This window comes from Mya arenaria, chromosome 5, assembly GCF_026914265.1.
Source record: "Mya arenaria isolate MELC-2E11 chromosome 5, ASM2691426v1".
Lineage (NCBI taxonomy): Eukaryota > Metazoa > Mollusca > Bivalvia > Myida > Myidae > Mya > Mya arenaria.
Window position 1 is genome coordinate 35,081,611 of NC_069126.1, and position 13,079 is coordinate 35,094,689.

The 13,079-nt window shown below is 37.5% G+C and overlaps 1 protein-coding gene across 1 annotated transcript in view; it reads left to right on the forward strand.

The window, feature by feature from the left end:
- The window catches only part of LOC128234208 (POU domain, class 2, transcription factor 3L-like), a 28,998-nt gene extending 17,140 nt beyond the window's left edge, over window positions 1-11,858 (forward strand). The window contains exons 4-9 of the mRNA XM_052948288.1: window positions 38-250; window positions 1,011-1,136; window positions 5,247-5,387; window positions 5,967-6,101; window positions 8,089-8,158; window positions 8,714-11,858. Coding sequence (XP_052804248.1) covers window positions 38-250; window positions 1,011-1,136; window positions 5,247-5,387; window positions 5,967-6,101; window positions 8,089-8,158; window positions 8,714-9,405 — 1,377 coding nt within the window. The 3' untranslated portion in view covers window positions 9,406-11,858. The remainder of the gene's footprint in view (window positions 1-37; window positions 251-1,010; window positions 1,137-5,246; window positions 5,388-5,966; window positions 6,102-8,088; window positions 8,159-8,713) is intronic.
- The last annotated feature ends 1,221 nt before the right edge of the window (window positions 11,859-13,079 follow it).

The window sequence follows — 13,079 nt, forward strand, 5'->3', positions numbered from 1 at the left end:
AAATACCTGTGACATCCTTTAAAATAAAACCTTACAGCAGTTACCAGTGTCATCTCCAGCCATCAGTAACATCCAGCTGTCCACAGAGAATCTGCAACAACTGCAGCAAACCATCCAGCTGCAGATCCAGCAACAACAACTACAACAGTTGCAGCAGCAGCAGCAACAACAACAACAACAGCAGACATTACAGCAACAGCAATCACTACAGCAACAGTCACAGGCAGTTACACTCGCCACATTACAGCAGGTAATACTGGTACGCCTTTTATTGGCGGCATTTAAAAACTTTGATTTTAGCTATTTAAGATATTTAAATTGAAGCATTTGTTGCTGGAGAATATACTTGCATGAACATCAAGGCCCATAATTCTTGATTGGAATAATTGTTGAGTTATGCAACTTTTTTTCGACTATAAACAATAGTGAATCATTGGTGTAACTGTTATAAATCTATCAAGTTACGGTGTAACCTTGTGATTCTTGTTATTTTATTGCATTACTAATGAAGATCTTGGCAAGCAAACACTGTGTGTACAGTGACTTTGATATTGTTAGTAGAATACAAAAAAACAAAAAGACCCACAGTTTTAAAGTTAGGACTGCATAAAGTACTTATTGCAATCAGGCTAGAGTATAATAATTTATGCCATTAACACCAGCATTTCAGTGATAGAATTAAGTGCACCCCTGCAAGCATGAATGAAAGCTTTTGCTTCAAGGATGAGATTAGTTTTGCGTAGGTTTTGTGAGTTTGTCCATATATGTTGAAATGAAATCTAAGGCTTTTAAATGCTTCAAAGCCAGGTCCTTAAGGGGTTTCACTACCTGTGACCTCCAAAAAGGCGCTGCCATTGACCTGCCAAGGGGCCTGAATCGGCCCCGTGGACCCTGTCATAAAATTCACCGACTTATGCTTTCATCGCTATTAAAATTGCTTGTAAAAAATTAAAGTATTCAGGCATGTTCAAAAACCTCTATTTTTCAATGACTGACACTCATTATTTCAGGCAATACAAAGTCAGGGACAGGCTAACTCCATACAGCCGATGCAGCAGATTATTTTCCTGAATCCGTCCCAACTGACGGCAGCTCTTCAGCCACAGTTTATGATCCAGGCACCCACTGCTGGTGTTGTAAGTGAAATTAACACTTGTTTTCTGATTCTAATAAGCATGTCTGTTTTGGGTGTGTGTTTTTATGCCCCCGAAGGTGGGCATATTAAAATCGCACCGTCCGTCCGGCTCTGTAACTTTCCCTTGTATGGACAGATTTTAAAATAACTTGCCACATGTGTTCCACATACCAAGACGACGTGTGGCGTGCAAGACTCGTGTCCCTACCTCAAAGGTCAAGGTCACACTTAGTGTTTATTCACAATGGAGTGCTGCATATAAGGACATAGAGTATAGGTTGTCGTGTCCGGGCTGTAACTTTCTCTTGTATGGACAGATTTTTAAATAACTTGCCACATGTGTACCACATACCAAGACGACGTGTCGCGTGCAAGACCCGTGTCACTACCTCAAAGGTCAAGGTCACACTTAGTGTTTATTCACAATGGAGTGCTGCATATAAGGACATAGAGTATAGGTTGTCGTGTCCGGGCTGTAACTTTCTCTTGTATGGACAGATTTTAAAATAGCTTGCCACATGTGTTCCACATACCAAGACGACGTTTCGCGTGCAAGACCCGTGTCCCTACCTCAAAGGTCAAGGTCACACTTAGTGTTTATTCACAATGGAGGGCTGCATATAAGGACATAGAGGATAGGTTGTCGTGTCCGGGCTGTAACTTTCTCTTGTATGGACAGATTTTAAAATAACTTGCCACATGTGTTCCACATACCAAGACGACGTGTCGCGTGCAAGACCCGTGTCCCTACCTCAAAGGTCAAGGTCACACTTAGTGTTTATTTACAATGGAGTGCTGCATATAAGGACATAGAGTATAGGTTGTCGTGTCCGGGCTGTAACTTTCTCTTGTATGGACAGATTTTAAAATAGCTTGCCACATGTGTACCACATACCAAGACGACGTGTCGTGTGCAAGACCCGTGTCCCTACCTCAAAGGTCAAGGTCACACTTAGTGTTTATTCACAATGGAGGGCTGCATATAAGGACATAGAGTATAGGTTGTCGTGTCCGGGCTGTAACTTTCCCTTGTATGGACAGATTTTAAAATAACTTGCCAAATGTGTACCACATACCAAGACGACGTGTCGCGTACAAAACTTGTGTCCCTACCTCAAAGGTCAAGGTCACACTTAGTGTTTATTCACAATGGAGGGCTGCATATAAGGACATAGAGGATAGGTTGTCGTGTCCGGGCTGTAACTTTCTCTTGTATGGACAGATTTTAAAATAACTTGCCACATGTGTTCCACATACCAAGACGACGTGTCGCGTGCAAGACCCGTGTCCCTACCTCAAAGGTCAAGGTCACACTTAGTGTTTATTTACAATGGAGTGCTGCATATAAGGACATAGAGTATAGGTTGTCGTGTCCGGGCTGTAACTTTCCCTTGTATGGACAGATTTTAAAATAACTTGCCACATGTGTTCCACATACCAAGACGACGTGTCGCGTGCAAGACCCGTGTCCCTACCTCAAAGGTCAAGGTCACACTTAGTGTTTATTTACAATGGAGTGCTGCATATAAGGACATAGAGTATAGGTTGTCGTGTCCGGGCTGTAACTTTCTCTTGTATGGACAGATTTTAAAATAGCTTGCCACATGTGTACCACATACCAAGACGACGTGTCGTGTGCAAGACCCGTGTCCCTACCTCAAAGGTCAAGGTCACACTTAGTGTTTATTCACAATGGAGGGCTGCATATAAGGACATAGAGGATAGGTTGTCGTGTCCGGGCTGTAACTTTCCCTTGTATGGACAGATTTTAAAATAACTTGCCAAATGTGTTCCACATACCAAGACGACGTGTCGCGTACAAAACCCGTGTCCCTACCTCAAAGGTCAAGGTCACACTTAGTGTTTATTCACAATGGAGGGCTGCATATAAGGACATAGAGGATAGGTTGTCGTGTCCGGGCTGTAACTTTCTCTTGTATGGACAGATTTTAAAATAACTTGCCACATGTGTTCCACATACCAAGACGACGTGTCGCGTGCAAGACCCGTGTCCCTACCTCAAAGGTCAAGGTCACACTTAGTGTTTATTTACAATGGAGTGCTGCATATAAGGACATAGAGTATAGGTTGTCGTGTCCGGGCTGTAACTTTCCCTTGTATGGACAGATTTTAAAATAACTTGCCACATGTGTTCCACATACCAAGACGACGTGTCGCGTGCAAGACCCGTGTCCCTACCTCAAAGGTCAAGGTCACACTTAGTGTTTATTCACAATGGAGTGCTGCATATAAGGACATAGAGTATAGGTTGTCGTGTCCGGGCTGTAACTTTCTCTTGTATGGACAGATTTTAAAATAACTTGCCACATGTGTTCCACATACCAAGACGACGTGTCGCGTGCAAGACCCGTGTCCCTACCTCAAAGGTCAAGGTCACACTTAGTGTTTATTTACAATGGAGTGCTGCATATAAGGACATAGAGTATAGGTTGTCGTGTCCGGGCTGTAACTTTCCCTTTTATGGACAGATTTTAAAATAACTTGCCAAATGTGTTCCACATACCAAGACGACGTGTCGCGTACAAAACTTGTGTCCCTACCTCAAAGGTCAAGGTCACACTTAGTGTTTATTCACAATGGAGGGCTGCATATAAGGACATAGAGGATAGGTTGTCGTGTCCGGGCTGTAACTTTCTCTTGTATGGACAGATTTTAAAATAACTTGCCACATGTGTTCCACATACCAAGACGACGTGTCGCGTGCAAGACCCGTGTCCCTACCTCAAAGGTCAAGGTCACACTTAGTGTTTATTTACAATGGAGTGCTGCATATAAGGACATAGAGTATAGGTTGTCGTGTCCGGGCTGTAACTTTCCCTTGTATGGACAGATTTTAAAATAACTTGCCACATGTGTTCCACATACCAAGACGACGTGTCGCGTGCAAGACCCGTGTCCCTACCTCAAAGGTCAAGGTCACACTTAGTGTTTATTCACAATGGAGTGCTGCATATAAGGACATAGAGTATAGGTTGTCGTGTCCGGGCTGTAACTTTCTCTTGTATGGACAGATTTTAAAATAACTTGCCACATGTGTTCCACATACCAAGACGACGTGTCGCGTGCAAGACCCGTGTCCCTACCTCAAAGGTCAAGGTCACACTTAGTGTTTATTTACAATGGAGTGCTGCATATAAGGACATAGAGTATAGGTTGTCGTGTCCGGGCTGTAACTTTCCCTTGTATGGACAGATTTTAAAATAACTTGCCACATGTGTTCCACATACCAAGACGACGTGTCGCGTGCAAGACCCGTGTCCCTACCTCAAAGGTCAAGGTCACACTTAGTGTTTATTCACAATGGAGTGCTGCATATAAGGACATAGAGTATAGGTTGTCGTGTCCGGGCTGTAACTTTCTCTTGTATGGACAGATTTTAAAATAACTTGCCACATGTGTTCCACATACCAAGACGACGTGTCGCGTGCAAGACCCGTGTCCCTACCTCAAAGGTCAAGGTCACACTTAGTGTTTATTCACAATGGAGTGCTGCATATAAGGACATAGAGTATAGGTTGTCGTGTCCGGGCTGTAACTTTCTCTTGTATGGACAGATTTTAAAATAACTTGCCACATGTGTTCCACATACCAAGACGACGTGTCGTGTGCAAGACCCATGTCCCTACCTCTAAGGTGAAAGATACACTAAGTGTTTATTCACAAGGGAATTCTGAATATAAGGACATAACAGTGTAGGTTGTCAAGTATGGGTGGTATTTTTTTATGTTCAGAGGCAATTTAAAATAACTTGCCATATGTATTTGACACGTAAAGGCAAGATCAACTTTTCATGTACTGACCTTGTTCGTAGGTCAATGTCACATTCGGGGGCATTCGTCACATACTGTGACAGCTCTTGTTTAAAACTAGGAACTTTGCCAGAAAACAAATCAAATGTATAAATATTATTGAGATTCTTTATTTAGGTCATGATTATGACCAGGGAAAAATCAAACTCATGAAAAATGTCATATTTTTCTTCCTCTATCACAATCTGGACATATGGGAAACTATCTTTTTATGTCTTTTTGAACCATTCCAATATTGTCCACATAATACACATGTATGAGTATGCTGTTTTAAATTTCAGGGTGGTTTTATTGTGCCCGGTCTGACATCTTCCCTACCTGCGGTGTCACTCACCCAGCAGGCCACACCTATAAGGTTTGATACCCCAGTCAGCCTTACACAATCCCTCGCACAACAACAGCAACAACAACAACAACAACAGGTAATACAGAGTTTGTTGTCTTATAAGCCCATACCCAAAGGCTGTATTTAACGACAATCTTAAATTGATCTGTATCGCAGGAGTGAAATCTGACATTTGGTATTGGACATGTTATTTGACCAATACACTGAATTGTATCACCGAGGCCTGTTCAAGTAGAAGGATAGGTATTTTTTGGAATTCGAGCACCGGGTTGAATTCAATAAGCTTCTTTAGTTGGCGTGTGGCTATGTGTCGTTGACTTAATTCACTGTATCCGTCCATTATTTATAAAATGTTATCTGATAAGCTACAAACTATGAACAACATCATCATTTTATACTTATTGATTTAAGCTCAATTGTGAAGACATCTGAAAGCTATTATAAATCACTCTAGAGTCTGTTTCCTGGGTAGAAACCAGTACTGTGTCCTGAAAGGGAGGCCATGAGAGTGTTCCCATGGTGTGAATTACACCCATAGCCTCTTGGGTGTGAGGAGGTCACCTATACCAGTAGACCATCCTCTAAGACCATCATTGAATACCGCAGGTCTTAATAAGTAACATGACCATTTTTGAATTTGATTTTTTCCATGCAGGTTACTGTGACGACAACCTCAGCGACCCCACAGTTGGTCAACATGGCGGTCACAAAGACGGAGCCTGGCTCAGAGGGTACCGGCATCAATACAGACATTTCTACATCCGGTCTCCCCTCTTTAAAGTTTTGTGAGGTAAATGGTATTTTATGATTGTCTTAGATTGACCTTTATCCATGTAGTAATTGAGAATGTATTTAGAGAAGAGCTTTTAGGTAATCCATCCATCATTAATACCAAAGTAATTGAGAATGTATATAGAGAAGAGCTTTTAGGTAATCCATCCATCATTAATACCAAAGAATGCTACTGTTTAAGTTCCGATGTAAAGCTAAAAAATGTTAAAAAAAGTTTTAATATTTCAAGTTTTCAATGTGATTTTTTTTATAGGCATTTTGTTATTTAAGAAACAAATTAATAAAACTGCTTATTGAGAATTTATATAGAGAAGGGCTTTAAGATAAATGCAGCTGTTTAAGTTCATATAATCATGGTAAAATTTGTTTTTATTATCTCCCTTTATCATAGTGTGTGGTAAAATTTGTTTTTATTATCTCCCTTTATCATAGTGTGTATACCATGTGATAAATTGCGTAATAAATGCTTTGTCCGAAGGCAATATTTTTATTTTAAAAAAGACTTTAAACAAAGATAACTTCACTATTTCTTTAACATTTGAAATGAAACATAGCGCAGTCTATGCCGCTTACGGAGCCCCACCTTCGGCCTTTAACCAGAATTTGATTGCGAGTTTAGATTCTTTAAACACTTTGACAAACCTTTTCACAATACGGCCATCTGAAGGAGCACTGTCAAAACATTATTTTGGAAACAGGTTTGTCGAAGTGTTTGATGAAACTAATGACCTCCTTAAATTTCGGAATTAAAACAAATGCGGGGCATAGAGTGCTCTTTGTTTCATTTAAAATGGTTTTGTAAATAAAAAGTTATCTTCATTTTAAGCAAATTTTTGCCTTCCGACATAGCATATATGACTTATTTATCACGTGGTATACACACACTGTTTATGTATTTGATCATAAGCGTCATCTGGTGTTAGGCCTTAAAAAAATAGTTATGTTTCAGGTTACCTGACTGACGGTGTATTTTTTTTATTTTTTTTGGCCATGCAAACATATAGTTGAAGACGACGATGACTAATGTTTCCGTTTTAATGGTGTCGCAATGCAATTTAATTGTGATAATTGTACTGTGTGCTTCCATCAAGAAGCTACATTTACTTAAGCTTATTTCTGATGAACTATCATATAATTTGATCTTAAATCAAATTGATTGTTTCAACAGTCAGCCTACAGCATCCAACCCCCTACCGACCATAATATTTTCAATCTCATATGAGGAAACATAACTCATGTTTTTTTAGGCCTTATGCAAAAATACAATCCATGCAAAGATTATAATGATGATAAATCTTTATAAACTAAACAAAGAAACATTTCAATTTCATATCTATTGTGCTAAAACACATCTGTGCATACTGATCATGGATGGCTTACCTAAATGCACTTTCAAATCTTTGCATCCTAATGATGAATGACTTATCTCATGCTTTATTTGAGAATTTGAATGATTAATATTCAATGAATATTTAAGCAATTTAATTATAATTTATTTCTCTTTTCAACTTTGGTAGGATTCTAAAATTTAATGAGGAGTTTAAGAATAACATGCCTTACTTTATAGGGAGCGATCATGCATGTAGACAAAAGACTGGTTTTGTTTGTTTTATGAAAATTAAACTTTTTTGTGACAAGAAGACTGGTTTCCAGATAGAAAATGGTTTGGTAATGGACTGGTATTGTGATAAAAATGCCCCAAATGGTCTTGTATTGAAATGGACTGGTTTTGTGATAGAAAATGCACAAAATAGTCTTGTATTATAATGGACTGGTTTCAAGATAGAAAATGGTTTGGTAATGTCTGGTTTAATGATAGAAAATGCACAAAATAGTCTTGTATTATAATGGACTGGTTTCAAGATAGAAAATGGTTTGGTAATGTCTGGTTTCATGATAAAAATGCACAAAATAGTTTTGTACTGTAATGAGCTGTAATGAGCTGGTTTTGTGATGTAAACTGAACAAATATGTTTTTGTTACAGGAAGAAAACATAGACCTGGAAGAGTTGGAACAATTTGCCAAGTCATTTAAGAGGCGGAGGATAGAATTAGGTAAGATGTAAGCATGGCCGGAACAACGGTTAAAATAGTAAATGTGTAGAATTTTTTTTAAATATGTTTCAAGTATATTTAACCTCTAATTTTGAATTTAGCTCTTAAGATATTGGAAATACCTGTATAAAAGTATGAAAGATCCATGGTGATATTTCCACTTCTCTTTTCCTCTATTGAAATCATAGTTGTTACCAGGAATTCATGAAGTTGAAATGAATAAAAAATAAGCTGTTAACAAGAAGAAATAAAATAATTAAAAAGGTGCAAATGTGAGGTTGAAAGCATGAATTTATGAAGAAATATCATGAATATGGTTTAAACGTATTTTATTGCGATAAAGTTCACAAAATGTCAATATAATTACATGTTCAATATTCAGGATTTAAACGGTAGAAAAAACTGATATAATAGTCCCTAGCCTTGGATTTGTTAAGTTATAATTGCACCATGGTTTTTTAAAACTTTTTTAACTGCTTGAATTGCATATTGACAAAGGGGTATGAAAACCCAAACTATTTTAATCCTTTTTACATGTATTCTTCTTTCTGTCAGGTTTCACTCAGGGCGATGTGGGGCTTGCAATGGGAAAGCTTTATGGGAATGACTTCAGCCAGACAACCATATCCCGCTTTGAAGCTCTCAACCTTAGCTTTAAGAACATGTGCAAACTGAAACCACTGCTCAGTAAGTGGCTTGACGATGCCATATCAGTCACGTCAACTGCAAACTCCGAGGGCCAGGACGGGGAGGAGGGGGGTGTTTCTGCAGAGACACTGGCTCGGAGGCGGAAAAAACGGACTAGCATCGAAACAACACTTAGGGTAACCTTGGAAAAAGCGTTTTTGAGCAATCCCAAACCGACTGGGGAAGAGATAGCTGGATTAGCGGAAAGTTTGAACATGGAAAAGGAAGTGATAAGAGTGTGGTTTTGTAATCGGCGACAGAAAGAGAAGAGAATAAATCCATCTACATCGTTTTCCCAGATGCAATCATTGAACCAAATGTTCACAGTTGTAGCAAAAGCTCAAAACAATATGGCTGACACTCCTAGTTCCTCTGCTTCAGTTGATAACTCGGCGGATGGACAGTCGCAAGAAAACTCTGTGACATTTAACAAGAATGGCAGCATAGCTCTTACACAGTCAAGTGGAACTAACATTATTACAGTTTTATCTAACAGTGGTGACAAAACAGCAAATTTAACTGACGGTCTTGGTGGTTTTCTAGTGGTCAGTAAAACTTAATGGTCTGTGAAAGCATTAGTTAAACATAATGGTGTGCTAATGCATAAGTAAAACATAATTGGCTTTAGTAAGACTTAATTTTCTGATAAAGCACTAGTAATACTTAATGGTGTGCTGAAGCATTAGTGAGACTTAATGCTCTGGAAATGCATTAGTAAAACTTTAAGGTCTGCTAGAGCATAAGTAAGACTTAATGGTCTGATAATGCTTTAGTAAAACTAAATGATGTGCTGAAGCATTAGTAAAACTTAATGGTCTGCTAAAGCATTACTTAATGGTCTGCTAAAGCATAAATAAGATTAAATCTTAATGGTCTGATTATGCAATAGTAACATGGTGCGCTAATGGATTGAATAAACTGAACAGATTGTCAATGCATTAGTAAAACACATTTTTCTTATAATGCATGTTATCATATAAAATGTTTTATTTTAAATTCTGTAACTCTTAAAATTGTCTTCCAATGTCTTCTTTATGTTTCTTGATTCATTCTGTGAATGAATTGCTTAATAGATTTAAGCTCATTGATTTTACTCAAGTTTTTGTTGATCTTGACTTTGTTAATGATATGACAATTTTACAAATGATCTATTATTCTTTATTTATATGAGTTTTGCCTCTCTAAAAAATGTTATTTCTAAATTATATCAGAGTTCAATTAAAGTTATAGGGTGGTACTTAGTCAACATGTTTATTTAATCATGACTTGATCACTTTATAGGTCTATTATTTATACTGCACAGTCTGATAAGCTGGGTTGTAAGGTTCAGTTGAGACATCAAATATCAAAACATGATTTTCAAATAATAGTCATGTTCATCATGTTCAAACTGGCAATTTCTATTTATTAACTATAGATTTTTTATAGATGCTCGTTATTTGCACTGACTTTTCCGTCTAAAGAGCATATTGAGATATACCAGTATGATGAAAATCAGGTTTAATGTCTTCAGCCAGCTAGAATTTAGGCTGCTAAATTACTTACAACTACATTTTCATTATGTAAGCAATTTAGTAAAATTGAAATGAGCGTAAAGGAATATTGCAGATTCAATATTTATTTTAAAATGTGCTATAAAATACGTGGAATAATAATTGATAGAATCTGTTTGTTTCTGTACATGTAACTTAAAATATGCTTTAAGATTATTCATAGAATCTTTCTGTTACAGTCTGTATCTTGTTATGGTCTCATTTGGTGCGTTTTAAATTGACTGAAATTTATAGGGTGAATATTGATAGTTCTTTGGTGGTATTTGACTCTGATCTTAGTCCTAGAGAGAAATATATATATTACGTTAGTCTGTTAAGCTGTTGGATTGTATCACTTCAAGATGCTTGTGTGAAGTCCATATTGCACGAAGACCGCAGGTGGAGTGTTATGTATCTTTACACAAGCAACGAGACTAATGTAATATTTCTTTTATTTCATATCTATCAAATATATATATTGGACCCATATGAGCTTTTCGCCCACAAACATGGCATGGCATGTGGTGATCAAGTATGACGTTGTCAGCGAAAAATAAGTCCTGCGGGAAACAGCACATTATGTAAGAAATAATAACTATCCTATGTAATTGGATGTACTGGTTTTAACCAAACTGTTTTTAAATGCTAATTTCAAAATAACAATGACTGCTAAGATGCACTACTTCATACAAATGACCTCAGTTAATCCTCCGCAGGACTATTTTTGCTGACAGCGTCGCATAATAGGTAGATACACACAACAGGATTTCAGACTGTTTCAGTAAATATCTTAAATGATATAAGATGTAAATTGCAATTATCTGAGTGCCATATTTTGATTAATTTGCTACATATTTTTGTGAATTTAACTTCAGCCAGATGAATACAAAGATAACTAAATTAAATAAATCAACTTGTTGACATTTCTACAAATTTATTAGTACTGAAGTTTGACTAAGATCCTTTACTGAAACAGGCACCTGGACCCTGTCTTATTAAGATAATAATTATCTTAGTCATAAACCTTGAGCTGCATAAGAGTTCTCAGGTTAAACCGTAAAGTAACGGGCATAATCTGTGTGATAAAAGGTCTTTACGATATTTTTATTGAACATAACTTACGCCAAAATCATAGTTTCGCCTAGAAGTTTTGATCTTAAGCCGAACACTGTTCAATGAAACAGGGTCCTGATGCATCAATTGGTTAAAATGGAACATGTAACAAAAGACACTTAATTTATCCTCAAGATCAGTTTTGAATGCCTCCTATATAACTATGATCCATGGTGCTTACATCTAATGGTTGTGATTTTCATGGCATTTTTCACTGTCACATAACTTTATTAAATAAACTCTCATTGTAACATTGCTCCGAAATAGTCATCAAATTACATGATTGTATTGTCAGTTTTTATTGTGAAGACACAATTGATTACTTTGATAACTCATAAATTGGAAAGAAAAATAAATTGTGAAATAACAAATTTTGCTGTTTCATGTTGCTGCAGTTGTCCTTTAAAATGCGAAGAAGCAGGATTATATTTCTTTGCACATTTCACTCTTTCGGTAGATCAAACCTTGTTGGATTGATAACGTAGAGTACTCCTAAGGTCCTCAAACTTGTAGGGAGGTTGGTTATGACCAGCATGACTAGAGTATGCTTGATCCTCCAGTCCTCAAACTTGGTAGGAAGGTTTATCATACCCCTATTGTTTTCGAGGTCAGTTGGTCAAAGGTCATGGTGACCATGGATGGACATGACCAGATGACCGTAATGATTTTTTAGGTCAAAGGTCTATGTCAGTGACCTTATACACTAGTTTGTCTGATCAAGAGTATGCTTGATCGTTCAGTCCTCAAACTTGATAGGGACTTTGGTCATTACTAGATGACCCCTATTGATTTTGAGGTCACGGCCGGGGTGACCTTAAACACAAGCTTGTCTGATTGATAACTGGAGTATACTTGATCCGCGAGTCCTCAAACTTGGTAGGGAGGTTTATCATGACCAGTAGATGACCCCTACAGATTTGAGGTCAGTAGGTCATGGTCTTTGTGGACTTGGACACAATGAGCTTGTCTTATTGAAAAGGTTATGATTGGTCCTACATATGCTTGATCCTCCAGCCATCAAACTTGGTAGGGAAGTATATCATGGCCAGTAGATGACCCCTGCAGATTTGAGGTCAGGTCATGGTCTTTGTGGAAGAGCTTGTCCTATTGAAAAGGTTATGATTGGTCCTACTGTCCTCAAACTTGGCATACATGCCATATTTTCTGGAGACCATTCAGGGGGAATTGTTCAGAAAGGCTGAAATTTAGGGGGATTTTGGTAGTATTCAGGGGGATTTTTTTAGCAGGTTTAAGTCAGCGAAATTTCAAAGTATTTTTAGACGCAAGAACGAAAAAATGTATTCACATATATTTTGCTATGAAAACCTCTAACTTTTTCATATACAGAATTATTTTATGTCATGATTTATCATATTCTTATGATACACTGTCATGTCATACTGTAATACTGTAAATTAAATTTACCTTCCTCCAAAGTCTTTTTAAAAAATTCTGCTTAATACAATCAGCTATGATGACGTTCAGACACTAAGAGAATGGAATGAATATTATTAATTTCTTCCTTTTTCAAAATAGTAATATTTCTTTGCCTTTGATCAGTACTTCAAATTAATTGATCACTTGTTAAG